The 19,184-nt window shown below is 36.5% G+C and overlaps 1 protein-coding gene across 2 annotated transcripts in view; it reads left to right on the plus strand.

Moving 5' to 3' along the window:
- Positions 1-19,184, plus strand: part of VPS8 (VPS8 subunit of CORVET complex) — a 236,506-nt gene that overhangs the window by 142,814 nt on the left and 74,508 nt on the right. For both annotated transcript variants that reach the window (XM_054481040.1, XM_063662489.1), the window contains 4 exons: positions 1,496-1,643; positions 8,610-8,699; positions 10,812-10,854; positions 14,459-14,562. In XM_054481040.1, the coding sequence (XP_054337015.1) occupies positions 1,496-1,643; positions 8,610-8,699; positions 10,812-10,854; positions 14,459-14,562 (385 nt within the window). The remainder of the gene's footprint in view (positions 1-1,495; positions 1,644-8,609; positions 8,700-10,811; positions 10,855-14,458; positions 14,563-19,184) is intronic.

The raw sequence follows: 19,184 nt of genomic DNA on the forward strand, positions 1-19,184 counted from the left end.
GAACTAAGGTGGTGGTATAGATAGGGAATAGCCAGTCACTGAACAAACTTCTGTATTAAAGGCAGTTATAAGATACAAAAAAAAAAAAAAAGAACACTCTTTCTTTGGAATTTATAGCCAATTTGAGGAGATACTGAATTAGTCCATCAGCAAGTATTGAAAGTTCCAAGCAGCAGAATTTTTTTAGTTTATCGTTTACCCACCTCTGGTCAGGACTGAGTATCACAAAGCTTTTAAATTAGGGAAAATGCCCTATGTCTAACTACAGTCTCTTTTTCTTTAACCCAAGCTTCTTATTAGTAAAAGTAGAAGCTCTACTTACCATCGCTTATGAATAATTACAAAATCCAAATTGTTCTTTCTGGAGTCCAGAGAGTCCTACCCTGTGGCTGTTGATGTACTGTACATGGTTACAAGTGTGCCTGGAGACTATCTCAGCTCTTGGGACAACCAGAGTCCCTTGTGAGCAATCTTACTTCATTACAGTGGACCAAACAAATATCTTATTTTCTGTGTGCCACAATATGAGAAAAGCTGGAAACTACTTCTTTAGACCGTGTGCTTTAACCTTTCTTCAGAACTGGGCTAGTTTTCCAAGCAATCATTGTTGTATCTTATTAACCCTATTCCAGTTATTTATATAATAATGAGCTTTAGTTGAGGAATTCTGAAGAGAAGATAGGACTCTCAGAAGGAACTAACTTCTTTTGAAGCTAAAGAGAGGATGATTCTTAGGTCTCCAATGAACAGTTGATTTCCTAAATAGCTACTTTCGGCCGTCAGTAGTTGAGTGCTTGAGTGCCCAGTATGATGCAATTAATACTCTACTTCCAAAACTTTTGTGTAAGCATTATGAATAGCGGGCTATGTGAGTAGCTGGTGTACTAGGCAAATGAACCCATAAATATTGTGTATTTTAGTATTACTCCTTTATTTACTGTAACAATAACCAAAAAAATTAGTCCTCACTATGTGCAAGACATTGGTTAGCTTCAAAAATTTACACTGAGAAGATACCTGGTACCTACCCCTCACAGAATTTATAGTGTTTTAGAGAAGATAGATAATTAAAGAAGTCATTGCAATGTAATATGATTGGTGCTATGAAGAACATAAAGAAGAAACACTTAACTGAGATTGGAAGATGGTTATATATAGTTACTTAGAGATCAAAGTATTAGGACTAAACTGGGTGGCTCTTGTTTCTTTTAGAATAAAACACAACTTTTGGTATGATTTAGAAGAGTTTCAACTGAATGTTACTTCCTTAATTATTCAACATAACCTGAGTAATATTGCAACTTACAATGCCTCTTATGTAATGTACAGTTTGCTCAAGTAACCTAAATAACATTGAGACTTTCAATTCATATTTTTATCTGACCAGCAGGTAGTCCTAGTTTTAATGTAATGTGCTTTTTACTGGTAGCTTTTAATTATAGATGTGATTAAATAATGCTACAATTGAGTATTCTCTTATCTTTTGTGTTTTTAGGGAAGGTATTCATATAAATCAAGAATTACTGCAAATATCTCCTTGTATCACAGAGCAGTTCATTGAGCTGTTGTGTCAGTTCAGCCCATCCCAAGTTATAGAGACTCTGCAAGTCCTTGAGTGCTACCGTCTGGAAGAAACTATTCAGGTGAGACGAACAGTGTAGAAGAGACAAGAGTAAACTCTTCTTAACATTCCCCATTTGACAGATGATCAAAGAAAAGGGGAAAAAAATATGTCATTTCTTTTTTAAACCTTATAAATTCTTAGTTGAGACACACTCCTGAAAACAAAAGTCAGATTAACAAAAGAAAAACAAACAGAGGTTTATTGATATGTGCTATACCCATCATGTAGGAGAGGCCTCAGTTCAAAAGTACCTTTCTCAAGGCAGTGGCTTAGGGGCTTTGCTTAAACAGTATTTTAACAAAGAGCCTTAAATCTTACATAGTGACAAGACAGGAGAGAGCAGTTCCAGCCTAGTAAAAGGTGGGAACATGTATGGGAAGATAGTTAACTGTGTTCCCAGATTCCTCCCGTGCCTGCTGGTGCCTTCTCAGGGCCAATAAGCAAGTGCTATCTCCAGTAAAGAATGTATGTCCTGCCATCAGGCAGATAGAGGCGGGAGCAGAGGATTCCCCTGCATTTTCATTGTCTTTAACTTAACAATCCTCAGTATTTGGGGGAAATGTATTTTGGTTTTGCTCGGTGCCCCCTTTGAAACTTTACTTTTAGAAAGTTTCACATATTAAACGCCAGGTGGGTAACTGTGGAGAGATTTGGGTTAGTGGTTTTGACATAATAGATTGGCAGAGGGGAGAAAATCATAAGATTGGAACAAGTGGAAAGGAACAAATTCAGGTACATTGTCCCATATCTTATTGAAACAATCTCTTGGTTGTGAAAATGGGTCAGTTTAGTTAAATAGTTGCATCTCATTTTAGGAGGTGGTGTTGTTGTAAGTGTGTTTTCGACAAAGTCAGGTATAGGTACATAGGCATTTAATAAAAGACGTTTCTATAGAAACAAAAAAGAAACAAAAGTTAATGTTTGGAGCAATCTCTAAGCTTGTCTCTCAGTCTAGAGGGGAGCCAGCTGAGAATATTTCAAGATATGTGTTTAAAGTATCTATAGTTGGGGTGGAAGTAGGAAATGGCAGTCAGACAGATTTTCCTGGATTGCCGTTTGAATGAGGTGTTCCAGTGAACTTTCTGTCCATAAATAAGTTGTTGTGGTGATTCCTCCAAAGTTAATATCAAGTTGTCTAGCTTTAGTGTGCAGAGCTTCAGGAAAAGCAGTTTTAATTTCAGTGATTCCAAGTCAGAAAAATGGGAGAAAATGTTCAAATATTAGTTTGGAGAGTTGGTCAGATATTGGAGGAAACTAAAAATTCAGATTTAGTCAAATTGCAAGTAAATAATAAAATCTCAAAAACCGTGAGTTAGAATCTCATAATGTTTACTTTGGTTTTTTTTTTCTGAAATAGTTTTTTCTCCAGTTCCCCCATTTTTACCAAAAATAATCAGAGTAAGTTCAATTGACTTGTATAATAAGTTTAGTGTCATTATATTTGGCCTGATGATGTATATAATTACTGCAAGAGTAGTGATTGGCCATTTAGGCTTCTTAAAAATCTCCTCTGCTGAAACTTACAAGAAACCTCAGAGTAGACCTTTAAAAGTCTCTCATCTTCAGGCTGGGAAACGAAGCCATGGGCTTGCCATCATCAGATTTTACCTGTAGTACCTGGGTATACTCTTTTCTTGAGGCCCCCAAATATTCTGAAGTTGCTGGGCTTCTCAGGAAGTGACATTCTTTACTTACTGCAAGGCTAGGAACCCTGTAAGCACACCATCTTGACAAGGTACCAGGCCACTTTTTCCAAGGCCTTTATTGCCTCCTTAAAGTTAAGCTTAGTTTCTTAAAGGAGTCTGGTTATATCTAAAAATAATGACATCTCAGTCAAAGCCTTGGTAATATAACCCGTGTTTCCAATTTTTCTGCTACAAACAGAACAAATTCTTACTGAACTCATGAAATTAACTATATTGCCATAGAATGTGAATATTCAGTTTCTGAATTTGGAAAGGATCAGGTATAGAAAAAAGTAAATGTTTTAATTTTGCCACAAAAATATACTTTACCAAATTATTGTAATGCTATGAATTAGCCACCCCCCCCCCCAACCCCAGAAAAAAAAATGTTTTCTTAACTCTGGAAAGCAACACATAAAAAGTATCAGCAGTGTTTCAAACAAGTCATAAAAAATTTTTTCAGTCCAGTGTAATTATTCTTATTTTTCTTAATGTCAGGTTAGCAATTTTATGAGGCCAGGTTTGTTTGCTTTTTCCACTGGGGTTTGGGAAATTTTTACCCAATCCAGTGATAATATGGTGTCACAGTTGTCAGAAACCTGTATTCAAGAGTATTTCTTGCACTCTTTTTCTTTTTTCTTTTTTTCCCTTCTATTCTTTTATTTTTATTTTTATTTTTTTAATTTTTTTTATTATACTTTAAGTTCTAGTATACACGTGCACAGCGTGCAGGTTTGTTACATATGTATACATGTGCCGTGTTGGTGTGCTGCACCCATCAACTCGTCATTTACATTAGGTATATCTCCTAATGCTATCCCTCCCCCCTCCCCCTACCCCACAACAGACCCCGGTGTATGATGTTCCCCTTCCTGTGTCCAAGTGTTCTCATTATTCAATTCCTACCTATGAGTGAGAACATGCGGTGTTTGGTTTTTTGTCCTTGTGATAGTTTGCTGAGAATGATGGTTTCCAGTTTCATCCATGTCCTTACAAAGGACATGAACTCATCCTTTTTTATGGCTGCATAGTATTCCATGGTGTATATGTGCCACATTTTCTTAATCCAGTCTATCTTTGTTGGACATTTGGGTTGGTTCCAAGTCTTTGCTATTGTGAATAGTGTTGCACTCTTTTTCGTGACCTCCTTGAAGATGCAACACTTTAGAATTTGCAAGGAGATTTTAGAAAAAAAGCGTCAAAATAAAGTAACTATGGACAAAATGACTTAAAATGGCTGTGATTAAAGGCATAGTTGTCAAGGATATTTGGTTATTTTCTGTGGCCTACAACAATTTAACATAATAACCCAAAATATGACTGATAACACATACCAAGACATATAACCAGATTTCTAGGAATCTCATAGAATTTTGGAACACATATTAATAACACTATATACAAATTCAACTCAAAGAAACATCATTTCTTATGTCACAGTGTTTCCCATATAATTTAGCACATCAAATAAGCTGGTGTATTATCTCTTTTTTGTATGCTTCAGGGACCCTCTGCAACATCCCAGTATTAGGTTGAGGTTAGAAAGACTCAATTTTAGAATCTGAACTTTGATTTTGAGAAGCCTGTCAAACATGTCAAAGGTTTAAAAGATTGGATCAGAATAGGATCACAGTTCACTGTGAAATAATGGTAATTCACAAGTCAAAGTCATAATTAAAAGGCAGACTCACATATGAAGTTACCTGTGTAAGTTTATACCTACTAAGTGGTAGCCCCTGAGATTGAACCCACATAGTCTGACTCCATAGTGCATGCTCTTAATTGCTGGGATAAACTGCCTCTCCATTTATTTTAGTAAAGTCAGCTTTATAGAAATTGTTATTGATCAAGCATGATAGAAATTCTAACCAACTCAATAAGCATAGAAAAAGGAACATAGTAAAAATATTGAAAGGAGACCAAACTCTTGTTTGCAGACACAGATGATTAGTCTTGTTGTGCCATAAAACTTAATAGGCTAAATAGCAATTCAGTAACTTTAGCACATTTATTGCCCTAATTCTCTTCCCTTATTTTCTCTTGTTTCTAAATGAAAATGTACAGTCACACACATTATTTTCTATAACAGATTAGTATCTTTCCCATTTAACATTTATTTTTCAGCTGTCATGTATCTCTTTTTCCTTTGCTGTCAACACTCCTGAAACAGTTGCCTGTATTTTCTGGATCTACCTCCTGAATTGCCCACACACACTTTTAAAAATGTTTAATTATGAAATATTTCAAATTTACAGAAATGTGCTGAATATCAATTATGTATATACCCACCAACCAAATTTTACAGTTCACATTTTGCCATACTGGCCTTAGATCTTTGTTATCTTATTGTTCTTGTTTGTTTATATTAAAAGTAGATCACCCATTATCTGTCTTATTCTCCTGCTCCCCTAAGGTCTCCACCATCCTAAACTGATGTTTATCCTTCTGATCTATGTTTTGAATTTTTTCTATATGTGTATGTATCTATAAAATACATGTTAGTTTTATATGTTTTTAAAATTTGTATTAATATCATACAGTAGATATTTTATTATAAGATGCTTTTTTTTTTTTTTTTACCAATTTTTTTTTTTTTTTTTTTGAGACAGTCTCTCTCTGTCACCCAGGCTGGAGTGCAGTGGCATGATCTCAGCTCACTGCAACCTCCACCTCCCAGATTCAAGTGATTCTCCTACCTCAGCCTCCCAAGTTGCTGAAATTATAGGTGCACGCCACCATACTAATTTTTGTATTTTTAGTAGAGATGGGGTTTCACCATGTTGCCCAGGCTGGTCTTGAACTGCTGACCTCAAGTGATCCGCCTACCTTGGCCTCCCAAAGTTCTGGGATTACTGGCGTGAGCCACTGCACCCGGCCACTTTTACTAAATTTTTAAAACATTTTTATGCATGTAGATCTACTTCATTCATTTAATGATCTTACGGTAATCTATCAAATGAATGTGCCAGTTTGTTTATTTCCCTGTTGGTAAACATTTAGATTGTTTCCAGTCTTTTGCTGTTATAAACAGTGTTACGGTGTACATCCTTGTATATATCTTCTTGTGTGCCCATATGAGGGTTCTCTGAGTAATATACTTGCAAGTGGAATTGTTTAGACCACAAAGTAGTGTAGTTCTACTGATTGCCAAGTTCATTTCCAGATTGTTTCTATTCTCATCAGCAGTGTCTGACATTTGCTGTTTTTCACATCCTTGCTGATGCCTAGTATTTTTAGTCTTCTTAATTTTTGCCATGGTGGGTATTAGTGATTACTCATGACATTAAACATCTTTCCATATGTTTGATGACCATTGGAATTTTCTTTTCTCTGAATTATTTATTCATGTCATTTGCCCATTTTTTCTGTTGAGTTTCTATGGTTCTCTTATTGAGTTCTAGAAGTTTTTTCTGATTTCCTAATCTCTCATCCTTTGCTAATTTTATGTGTTGGAGGTACTTTCTTCCAATTTATCATGGCAGATCATTTAACTTGGCTTTTAGTGACTTCTGTTTTAGTTTACCATTCTTTAAGGCTTAAGTGTGTGTGTGTGTGCATGTGTGTGTGCATGTGTGTGTGTGTGTGTGTGTCTTACTTCCTTTCCTATTTTAATGGAATAAAGGACATTCTCTTATATATATAAAGTTTATAGTTTAGATTCTTACATTGAGGCTTTTAATCCATCTGGAGTTAATTTTTGCAAGCTGATCAAAAGAAGGATTTTTATCTTCCACATGATGGCTGATGGTCCACGTGGCATTTTCTTATCCATTCCTCACTGGTTTGTGATGCCATACTGCCATACACTAAACTCCCAAATATACATGACTCTGTTTGTGGGTCCCATTCTCTTCCTTTGGTTGTCTTTCCCTATATCCATACCACGTATTTTAATTAATACAGCTTTTCAATAGATTTATTATTTGGAAAGAGAATCCTCCATCCTTATTCTTTTTCTTTAAAATGCTTTGGCTATTTTTGGTGTCCTACATCTCCTAGTATTCCACATGAATTTGGAGATCACATTGTCAAGTTTCTTTAAAAGAAACAAACTCTCTGGAATTTTGATTTATGAATACATTGAATTTATAGACTAATTCAGAGAGAACTGACATCTCTATAGTGTTGATTCTTCTCTTTCAGGAAAGTGTCTGCCTCTTAAACTGCCTTTTCTGCTCTTTGGTGAGGTTTTATAGCTTTTATATAAGGTTCCTGCACGTATTAAATTTGTTCATAGTTACTTTATAGTTTTTGTTAATATTGTACAAGGAGATTTTTCAAGATGACCTTTCTATATTGATTGCTGGTGCTGTTTTAAAATGTTACTAATTTTTATACATTGTTTTGTATGGAGCAACCAGGCAGAATTCTTTCAAAATTCAATTTCTAGATTTTTATGACAATAAGAATAATGGCAGTTTTATTTTAATTCCAATCTTGTAGTTTTTTCTTTCTCTTATTGGATGTCTAGGATCTCTAAGGTATTGGTGAATAGAAGCAGTGACAGTATGACTTCTAACCTTGTTCCTGATTTGAAAGGGAACATATCTAATATTTTACATTAAATATGGTATTTATCATAGGATTTTGGTAGATAATTTTTATTAAGAAAATGTTATCCCCAGTTTGAGTAAGAGTGTTTTGTTTTTGTCATGAATGGGTGCTATATTTTGCCAAATGCTTTTCCTGCATTTATTGAGACTATCACGTTTTTTTCCTTTGTTCTGTTAAACTGTTAATGTGTTATTTGTTCTAATAAATATTTTTTCTAACCTGTTAATCTTTTCAAAAAAACTACATTGGAGTTTGTGAAATCTCTCTATTGTTTCCCTATTGTTTGCTGTCATTTCTGTACTTTTTTCCTTTTTTCTCCCTAGCCTAACTGATACTTCTTTTTTTACTAGAGATTTTGTTTATTAATATTTCACAAGTTGATGTGTAATGTTTTCATTGTCATTTTCAATTTTTTAATAATTATACTTGATCAAGTTCTAGTTTGTATTGTTAGTATGTATGTATATATGTTAGCTTTTCTCCAGTGTGTATACCTAATTCAGGTGTGTAACATTTTTTTTAAATAAATAAATGAAAAAAATGAGTGAATTTCATCCAGTTAGAACTCCCAAATGATCTACTATATGACTAGAAAGTCAGTTATTTGCATATTATACTGTAAAGTATCATACTAATAAGGTATAAATTCATTATTTGTCATATGAGTTTTTTTCATCCTCAGTGGGATCTTCCCACTCCACAAACAAGATTGGTGAATAAAAATATTTATCTTTTTTATTTCCTAGATTACTCAGAAGTATCAACTTCATGAAGTCACTGCTTATCTATTGGAAAAGAAAGGAGATATTCATGGTGCCTTCCTAATAATGTTAGAGGTAACACTTTACTATGTTTCTTTCATCATATTTCTGTCTATTCCTCTATTCATTCATGAATCCACCTTAATTACTTATGTTTCAAAGCAAGCTGCAGACCGTAATATATTTTACCCCTGAATATTTTTATCATGCATAGCATTAACCAGAGTTTAATATTTCTTGGTGGTACTTTTTTAAAAGGTAAAATGTACAACAGTAAAATGTCACAAATGTACCATTTGATGAGTTTTTGACAAGTATTTTTATGTATATACCACAATCTGTTTGCCCATTCCTCCTTCAGGGGACACCTGGGCTGCTTTACCTTTTTGTTGTTGTGAACAATGCTGCTGTGAACATGGGCGTACAAACACCTTTGAGTTCTTGCTTTTATTTCTTTGGGGTATATACCCAGAAGTAGAATTGTTGGATCAAACAGCAATTCTATTTTTAATTTTTTGAGGAATTGCCCTACTGTTTTCCATAGCAGCTATGCCACTTTACATCCCTACCAGCAACACTCAGGGGTTCCAGTTTCTCCGCATTCTTGCTAACGCTTTCTGTTTTCTTGATAGTAGCCATCCTGATGGGTGAAGTGACGTAGCAGTTTTGTTTTGTTGTGTTTTTTAATATTGCCATATGGCTAGGAATAGATTAGGGATATCATATTTATATTTTAAAATGTTCCATATTGGCTTCTCGTTTCTTTCTAGCCATATGATTCTAAAATAAGCCAGGAAGAATCATCCACAGAAGCTTTGTGTAGGCTCTTAATCTCTTTTAATCTGTAAATTACTCCTATACCTCTTTTTTTTCTTGCAATTTATTTGTTGACAATACCATGAACCTAGTTTTAAGGAATAAATAAGAGTATTTCTGACATCGATGAGAGGAGAAACAGGAGATCTCTGTGGGTAATGAGGCCATCATTCATAAAGGTTTAGGAATACAAAGCAAAGAAGTATACATGATCAAGAGAGTGCCAGCAGCTTCACTAGGGCTCCGCTGTGTAATAAATAGGCAGGTCAGGCGAGAAACAATGGCCAGGTCCAGATTTGGACAGATTTTGTTGGACACACTAAAGAATTGTAGCTAATCTTCTTGTCACACGGGGTCAAATAAAGGTTTTTAAGCAAGAAACGGATTTGATGTTTATTTCATAGAGACTGCTCTGGTGACTGTTGGGGGATGGGATGCAGGATACAGAGAAGAGGGAGGTAAAACAAAGCAGACAGTACTTGGGAGGCCATTGCAATGGTACAGGTATGAGTCTATGAGAGCTTGAACTGGGTGTGTCAGTGGCAGTGGAGAGAAGAAGGCTAGATTTGAGAAGTTATTGATCATTCGTATATGGTATGAGGTAACTGAGAGGAAGTAGTTGATGATTTTAGCTTATAAGCTTTTTACTCATAACCCAGTATATTACACCCCTTTTACTCATAACCCAGTATATTAGTCTCTTTTGTGTTGCTCTAAAGAAATACTTGAGGCTGGGTAATTTTTAAGGAAAAGAAGTTTATTTGGCTCACAGTTCTGCAGGCTGCGTTGGCATCTAGCATCTGCTTCTGGTGAGGACCTCAGGAAGCGAGGGTAAAGGAGAGCTGACGTGTCACACGGCATGAGAGGGAGCAAGAGTGGGGTTGGGGGAGGAGTGCCATGCTCTTTTAAACATCCAGCTCTCATGTAAACTAATAGAGGGAGACGTCACTCATTACCACAGAGGGGCGCACCAAGCCATTCGTGACAGATCCACTCCCATGACCCAGACACCTTTCACTGAGTCTCATCTTCCAATATTGGGAATCACATTTCAACATGAGATTTGGAGGAATCAAATATCCAAACTATATCACCCAGTATGAATTGGATTTCCTTATCCAAAGTGACTGTGGTGGGATGACAGAAGCAGAGGTGGGCAAAATGAGTGCTACTTGATCTTTGGGTCCCTTTTCATACTGCTAGCTGTACTTTCTATAACACAAGAATTTACTTCTGACTGACAGTAAAGGACTGTTCTTAATAACCTTGTAGTTTTGAGGGGTTTACCTTTAAAATATGTTAATTCAAGTATTGGGTGGGTAGAACTATAAAGTGTTCCTTTTTAACTCCTGTGTTCTTTTTATCTCCTAGAGACTACAAAGCAAACTTCAAGAGATAACACATCAAGGTGAAAGTAAGTTCTTGAAAATAATTACAACATTTTTCATCCATGGACCCCATGTTTTAAAAGATGTTTAATAAATTGCATTGATGTATGTAATAATTACACTTGCATAAATGCATAATTACTGTTTATTCATTTTAACATGGATTCAAATTTTAGCTAATTTTCAGGAGTTCACAACAGGAAATCATAGAAACCATTGTGGCTTTGTGATGCTAATTTTCAGTGGAGTTAAATATATAGAAAATTAGGCACTGTTTGTTGGTTATCTTTTTTTTTTTTTTGAGACAGGCTTTTGCTCTGTTGCCCAGGATGGAGTGCAGTGGCACAATCTTGGCTCACTGCAACCTCCGTCTTCCAGGCTCAAGCAGTCCTTCTGCCTCACCCTCCCAAGTAGCTGGGACTACAGGAGGCGCATGCCATCACATTGGCTAATTTTTGTATTTTTTGTAGAGATGGGGTTTCACCTGTCACCCAGGCTGGTCTCGAACTCCTGGCTCAAGTGATCTGCACACCTCAGCCTCCAAAGGTGGTGAGATTGTAGACATAAGCCACCACGCTAGGCTGGTTATCTTTTTGTTTATACTTTTGCTATAACAAAACTATGGTTTAGTTATGTTTAAATGAGGTATATAACTAACATCCTAAAAATTAATGTGCCAAACAACAGCAAATCAGAGCTTCTAATTAGTAGGACATTGAACGTAGCCAGTGTTTCCAAACCGAATTTATATAGTTTTAACCCAAAGCAGTAAAAGTTGACAATTTAGTATCTTGAGTGGTTGTGTCCTCAGCAAACACAAAATTTTCATCATATTCCTTGATATTTCAAAAAAAATTATTTTAATAAGTTGTGGTGGCCGGGCGTGGTGGCTCACACCTATAATCCCAGCACTTCAGGAGGCTGAGGCAGGCGGATCACCTGAGGTCAGGAGTTCGAGATCAGCCTGGCCAACATAGTGAACCTCGTCTCTACTAAAAATACAAAAATTAGTGGGGCGTGATGGCACACACCTGTAGTCCCAGCTACTTGGGAGGCTGAGGCAGGACAATCGCTTGAACCTGGGAGGCGGGGGTTGCAGTGAGCCGAGATTGCACCACTATGGTCCAGCCTGGGTGTTGCAACAGAGCAAAACTCCATCTCAAAAAAAAAAAAAAAATTATGGTAAAATATACCCTAACATAAAATTTACTATTTTAACTATTTTTAAGTGTACAGTTCAGTAGCATTAAGTATATTCACGTTATTATATAATCATTACCCCCATCCACCTCCAAATTTTTTAATCTCCCAAACTGAAAATCTGTACCTATGAAGCAACAGCTCCCCTATTCCCCTCTCCTCCCAGCCCCTGGCAAACACTGTCTTACTTTATTTTTTCACTATTCTTTTTCTGAATTTGATTACTCAAGTATCTCATATGAATGAAATTATATAGTGTTTGTCCATTTGTGACTTGCTTATTTAACTTACCATAAGGTTCATAAACGTTGTAGCATGTGTCAGAATTTTCTTCCTTTTTAAGGCATTTCAATTTTTTTGAGATGGAGTGTCACTCTGTTGCCCAGGCTGGAGTGCAGTAGCACAGTCTTGGCTCACTGCAACCTCTGCCTCCCAGGTGCAAGTGATTCTCCTGCCTCAGCCTCCCAAGTAGCTGGGATTACAGGTGCGTGCCACCACGCCTGGCTAATTTTTGTATTTTTAGTAGAGACAGGGTTTTGCCGTATTGGTCAGATTGGTCTTGAACTCCTGACCTCATGATCTGCCTGCCTTGGCCTCCCAAAGTGCTGGGATTACAGGTATGAGCCACCGTACCCACCCCCACCCCCCTTGTTTTTTTTGAGATAGTCTTGCTCTGTCGCCCAGGCTGGAATGCAGTGGCATGATCTTGGCTCACTACAACCTCTGCCTCCCAGGTTCAAGTGATCCTCCTGCCTCAGCTTCTCAAGTAGCTGGGACTACAGACATGTGCCACCACTCCCAGCTAATCTTTGTATTTTTAGTAGAGATGGGGTTTCACCATGTTGGCCAGCCTGGTCTCGAACTCCTGACCTCAGGTGATCCACCCGCCTCGGCCTCCCAAAGTGTTGGGATTACCGGCGTGAGCCACTGCACCCAGCCAAGAATAACTTTTCAAGACAGTACATGAAAGACTGAGAAAAAAATTAAGAAGAGCATTCCCCCAAAATCACTACAGACATTTGCAGGTGGTACGTTTGCAAAGGCCAGTGTTTTGAATTCCAGTGAAAATAAATATTCCAGAAATAGTCTCATGCCTGCCATTTACTTTCTCACTTTTTTTTTTTTTTCTTTTTTTGAGACGGAGTCTCACTCTGTTGCCCAGGCTGGAGTGCAGTGGTGCGATCTTGGCTCACTGCAACCTCTGCCTCCCAGGTTTGAGTAATTCTTCCTGCCTCAGCCTCCTGAGTAGCTGGAATTACAGGCACCACCCACAACACCCAGCTAATTTTTGTATTTTTAGTAGAGTCGGGGTTCCACCATCTTGGCCAGGCTGGTCTCAAACTCCTGACCTCAGGGTGATCCACCCACTTCGGCCTCCCAAAGTGCTGGGATTACAGGCATGAGCCACCAAGACCGGCCCCATCTACTTTCATATTCAATTTTGATAGTGTGCTTAAGTATTTGGGAGGATTTGCTAATTGTCAGAATTAGGAGTCCTTGGTGGTTTTTATGGAAGGGAATGATCTGTTTGAACTTGTGCTTAAGAGAACACTAGTGACAGTATAAAAGAGAATGAGGGAGCAAGATTGGGATGCCAAAAGTTCAACTAAGAGACTGTTGCAGTAGCATAGACGAGGTGATGAAAAGCTCCACCCGGGTAGAAGTTGTGGTCATATGCAAGCACAAAAGTAGAATCAACAAAAATTAGCAAGTCATCTGAATGTGTGGGATGAAGGAGAGGGAAGCACCAAAGGTGAAGATTTATAAACTGGTTGACTTAAAGATGATGATTCCATTAACTTGGTTTGTAAATGGAGGAGGAGGAGCAGATTTGAAATGAGAAAAATAAGTTGGGTTTTGCACATATAAAGTTGAAAGTGCTTGCAGGACATCCATGTGGAGATAAATGTCTTAGGTTCATTAGAAAATTCAACCTGTAGATTTTGAATGGAATAAAGATTGGAGATGTGTATTTGAAAGTTATGAACAAAGACATGAGAGTTGAAACAAGAATGGCTGAAATCATTGAGAAAATGAAGAGAGACCTAAAATAGCATCTTGGGGGAAATATCTACGTTTAAGAAATAGGCAGAAGAAGAGATAGTATACCAAGAAAGGTGAATGATAATCTCTCTAGTAACTAATCCTTAGACAGATGATTGGGGATTTTCCATATTTCCATAGCATATTGAAATGCTAAGTGTGATGTGCTTTATCTGTCCTACAAATGTAAAACATTTCTGTGGGAAACTCTTATTTCACAGAATAATCTGTTTTTTAATCTACAAAACATTAGTATCAGGTTTTATTAATTATTATATACTAGAAAATGAAGGTGATGCAAAGAAAAAAAAGTTTAACTTTTCGCAGAGGCTCTGAGATTATCAGCAACATATCCTTAAATGATGTTTACACTTTTTCTAAATCTAGATACCAAAGAGGATCCCTCATTGAAGGATGTTGAAGATACTATGGTGGAGACCATTGCTCTTTGCCAGAGAAATTCACATAATTTGAACCAGCAGCAACGTGAGGTAGGAGAATGACTGTTTAGGTATTTAAAAGCCTGTACTTGGCCAGACATGGTGGCCCACGCCTGTAATCCCAGCACTTTGGGAGGCTGAGACGGACAGATCACCTGAGGTCAGGAGTTCGAGACCAGCCTGACCAACATGGAGAAATCCCATCTCTACTAAAAATACAAAAAATTAGCCGGGCGTGGTGGCACATGCCTGTAATCCCAGCTACTCAGAAGGCTGAGGTAGGAGAATCGCTTGAACCCAGGAGGCGGAGGTTGCGTTGAGCTGAGATCGCACCATTGCACTCCAGCCCTGGGCAACAAGAGTGAAACTCCGTCTCAAAAAAAAAAAAAAAAAAACCTGTACTTGTCTGAAACTAGGAATCAGTTCTGTTTCCACTGCCCTCTCAGCCACCCGGGTTTAATTCAAGTGGATTTTAATCACTTCTTAGTGTTCCCAGGAGTAGGAGACTCCTGAAGTTATTATAAAGAGTGTGTGGCTTCTTTGTTCTCACCAAAGGCTTTATATTCATGGTTTGGCTGTGCTGCAAAAGTTAAGGTGCATGAATACTAGATGTGCCTGTTCTCTTTGGACTGAGATTTTGTGTATTCCATGTAGTTGCACCAGAGATAGGTCATCATTTATCATCATCTCTATTCCCTGTGGTGAAAGTAAGCATGAAGAACTGGAGGAAAGCCCTCAAGGGCTACAGAGAAAGCTGAAGAAAGGTTAAAGAAGGCTATGGTGTAGTAATTCTCAACCTTGGTTGCACACTAGAGTCACCTGGGGAGCTTTGAACAATTCCAGTACTCAGGCTGCACCCCAGATCAATTAAATTAAAGTCTCTGGGGATGAGACCCAGCCACCACCATGTTTTAAAGCTCCCTTCATGATTCCAATGTGCAGCCAAGGTTGGAACCACTGCTATCACAGATCCCAGATGGCACAAAAGAAGAAAACAAAACTGAAGGAGGTATCATTGAGCAGCAGGTGCAGGTGGGAGTTACAGCAGTGAAGCAGAAACTAAGGGGGCGAGATGTGATTTGATAGTTATATTCTGCAATAGTTTTAAGAAGTAAAGTTGTATCATGATATGGCTTAACTCTTTGCCTGCCCTTCCGGGGCTCAGGCCTCTGACTTGACACTGCCTGGCCTCTTTCTAATGCCTGGGTTTTTGAAATGGGGAACAGGTTAATTATATATCTATATTTAGCCATACATGTTACAATGAAAACAATAAATCATGGCATATTTTCTGTTCTTCTGAGATGAGTAAATTTCTCCTTTAAGTTTTTGTCCAGAATTTTTCAAGGTCATAAATTATGAAAAGTCTTTAGAATGTAAATTGTGTATAACAAGCCTAGTTACATAAATGAGATTGCTTTTCTTTATTAAAAGAAACTGTGAAATGATACATACTCATCATTTTTAAAAATCATGAAATATATGCAGAAGAATGGGTTTTTTTAATTAAAATATATTCATTCCATCATTCAGAAATAACCATCATTATCATTTGGTGAACATAACTCTAGATATTTTTTGTCTGCCTAGGTTGATATAATTTTAGTAAAATTGCATTAAATAATGCTTGCTTTTAAAAATACAGTACTCAAAAAATATATGTATATTACTCAGCTTCCCATAGGAAACTTAAGTAAAACTAAAGAATGTTCTTAATTGATGCATAATAATTATACATATTCATGGGGTTAATGTGATATTTTGATACATGCATACAACGTGTAATGATCAAATCAGGTTACTTAGGATATCTGTCACCTCAAACATTTATCATTTCTTTGTGTTGGGAACATTTCGAGTCTTCTAGCGGTTTTGAAATATGCAATAAATTATTGTTTACTGTAATCACCCTACTGTTTTGTTGAACATTAGAACTTATTAAAATTCTATCTAATTGTATGCTTGTACCCATTGGCAAATCTCTCCTCATCCCCCCACCCATCCTTACCAGTTTCTGGTAACCATTCTACTCTATTCCTCCATGAGATCAACTTTTTTAGCTCCCCACGTGTAAGTCAGAACATGCGGTATTTGTCTTTCTGTGCATGGCTTATTTCACATAACATTATGACCTCCCCTTCCATCCTTGTTGCTGCAAGTGTCAAGATTTCATCCTTTTTTATGGCCAAATACCATTCTATTGTGTATATTTACTACATTTTCTTTATTCATGCATCTGTTGATTGACACTTAGGTTGATTCCATATTTTGGCTATTGTGAATAAGTGCTACAGTAAACGGGTGCAAGTGTCCCTTTGATATACTGATTACAATATATTTCCTTTAGATAAATACCCGGTATAGGATTGCTGAATTATATTGTAGTTCTGTTTTTAGTTTCTTCAGGAACCCCCATACTGTTTTCCAAAATGGCTGTACTAATTTACATGCTCACCAACCATGTACAAGGCTTTCCTTTTCTCCACATCCTTAGCAAGACTCATCTCTGATCTTTTCTATCATAGCTGTTCTAAGAAGTGTGATGTGATATCTCATGGTGACTTTGATTTACATTTTCTTGATGGTTAGCGATGTTGGAAGATTTTTTTCATGAACCTGTTGGTCATTTGTATGGCTGACATGTTGATCTTCTTTTGAGAAATGTCTGTTCATATCCTTTGCCCACTTTTTAATTGGATTATTTAGTTGTTTTTTGCTGTTGAGTTGTTTGAGTTCCTTATATATTCTAAACATTAGTCCCTTGTCAGATGACTAGTTTGCAAATATTATCTCTCATTGTACATGTTGTCTCTTCACTCTTTGGATCATTTCCTTGCTGTGCAGAAGCTTTATAGTTTAACATAATGCTACTTGTCTATTTTTTTGTTTTCGTTACCTGTGATTTTGAAGTGTTAGCTGTAAAATTTTTGTCTAGACCAATGTCCTGAAGTATTTCCCCTGTATTTTCTTCCAGTAGTTTTATGCGTGTGGGCTTTACGTTTAAGTCTTTAATCTATGCTGAGTTAGTTTTGTATATTGTGAGATATAAGAGTCTAGTTTCATTCTTTGCCATATGGATATCCAGTTTACCCAACACCATTTACTGAAGAGGGTGTCTTTTCCCTAATGTATATTATTGACTCCTTTGTGAAACATCAGTCAGCTATAAATATGTGGATTTATTTCTGGGTTCTCTGTTCTATTCCATTGGTCTATGTATCTGTTTTCATATCAGTACTGTGCTGTTTTGGTTATTACAGCTTTGTAATATATTTTGACATCAGGTAGTATGATGCCTATAGATGTATCCTTTTTGTTCAGGATCGCTTTGGCTATTCGGGAATTTTGTAGTTCCATATGAATTTTAAGATTGCTTTTTCTATTTCTGTGAAAAATGTTATTGGTATTTTGATAGGGATTGCATTGAATCTACACATTGCTTTGGGTAGTATTGTCATTTTAATATTCTTCTGATCCATGAGCATGGGATGTGGGATGTCTTTTTATTTGTGTATATTCAGTTTCTTTCATCAGAGTTTTGTAGTTTTCCTTATAGAGGTCTTTCACCTCCTTGGTTAAATGTATTCCTAGGTATTTTGTTTTATTATTTGTAGCTCTTATAAATGAGATTGCTTTCTTGACTTCTTTTTCAGATAGTTTGTTATTGGTATGTAGAAATGCTACTGATTGTTGAATGTTGATTTTTGAATCCAGCAACTTCACTGAATTCGTTTATCAGTTCTAACAGTTTCTTGGTGGAGTCTTTAGGTTTTCATATCTATGAGATAATGTCATTTTCAAATAAGGACAGTTTGATTTCCTCTTTTCCAATTTGGATGCCTTTTATTTCTTCCTCTTGCCTTATTGCTTTGGCTAGGATTTCCAGTACTATGTTGAATAACAGTGGTAAAAGTGGGCATCATTGTCTTCTTCAAGTTCATAGAAAAAAGGCTTTCAGCTTTTTCCCATTTGCTATGATGTTAGCTGTGGGTTTTGTTATATATGGCCTTTATTATGTTAAGGTGTGTTCTTTCTCTGCCTAATTTATTGAGATTTGTATCATGAAGAGATGTTGAATTTTGTCAAATGCTTTTTCTGAATTGATTGAGATGATCATGTGGTTTTTGTTCTTCATTCTGTTGATGTGATGTATCACATATATTTATTGACATGTTGAATCTTTGCATTTCTAGGATAAATCACACTTAATCATGGTGTATTACAGTCAACCCTTGAATAACACAAGGCATGGGGTGCCAACCCCCTTGCAGTTGAAAATTTGCATATACCTTTGTCCTCCTTCCTCATTCCCCCCTTGTATTCATCCATATCTATTGTTCCCATCATTACATCCATGTGTACCCAGTGTTTAGCTCCCATTGTAATTATGTGTATATGTTTATAATTATTATACATTTCCATTTTTATGATATGTATGATGCCATGCCAATAATGAAATTCCCATGGACTCATACTTGCTTCCTACTCTCCCCTTCACATACCTACTAATTTTAATTAATCACAGTGTTTTACCTAATTAAGGTTTATAACACATTCTTTTCTGTGTCTATAATTTCCATAGTTGTTTAACCTTTATTTAGGTAGATCATACCAGTCTTTTTGTTACAATTTTTTTATTCCTAAATTTTTATTTTTATTCGTCTTTTGATTGG

This window comes from Pongo pygmaeus, chromosome 2, assembly GCF_028885625.2.
Source record: "Pongo pygmaeus isolate AG05252 chromosome 2, NHGRI_mPonPyg2-v2.0_pri, whole genome shotgun sequence".
NCBI classification, from domain to species: Eukaryota; Metazoa; Chordata; class Mammalia; order Primates; family Hominidae; genus Pongo; species Pongo pygmaeus.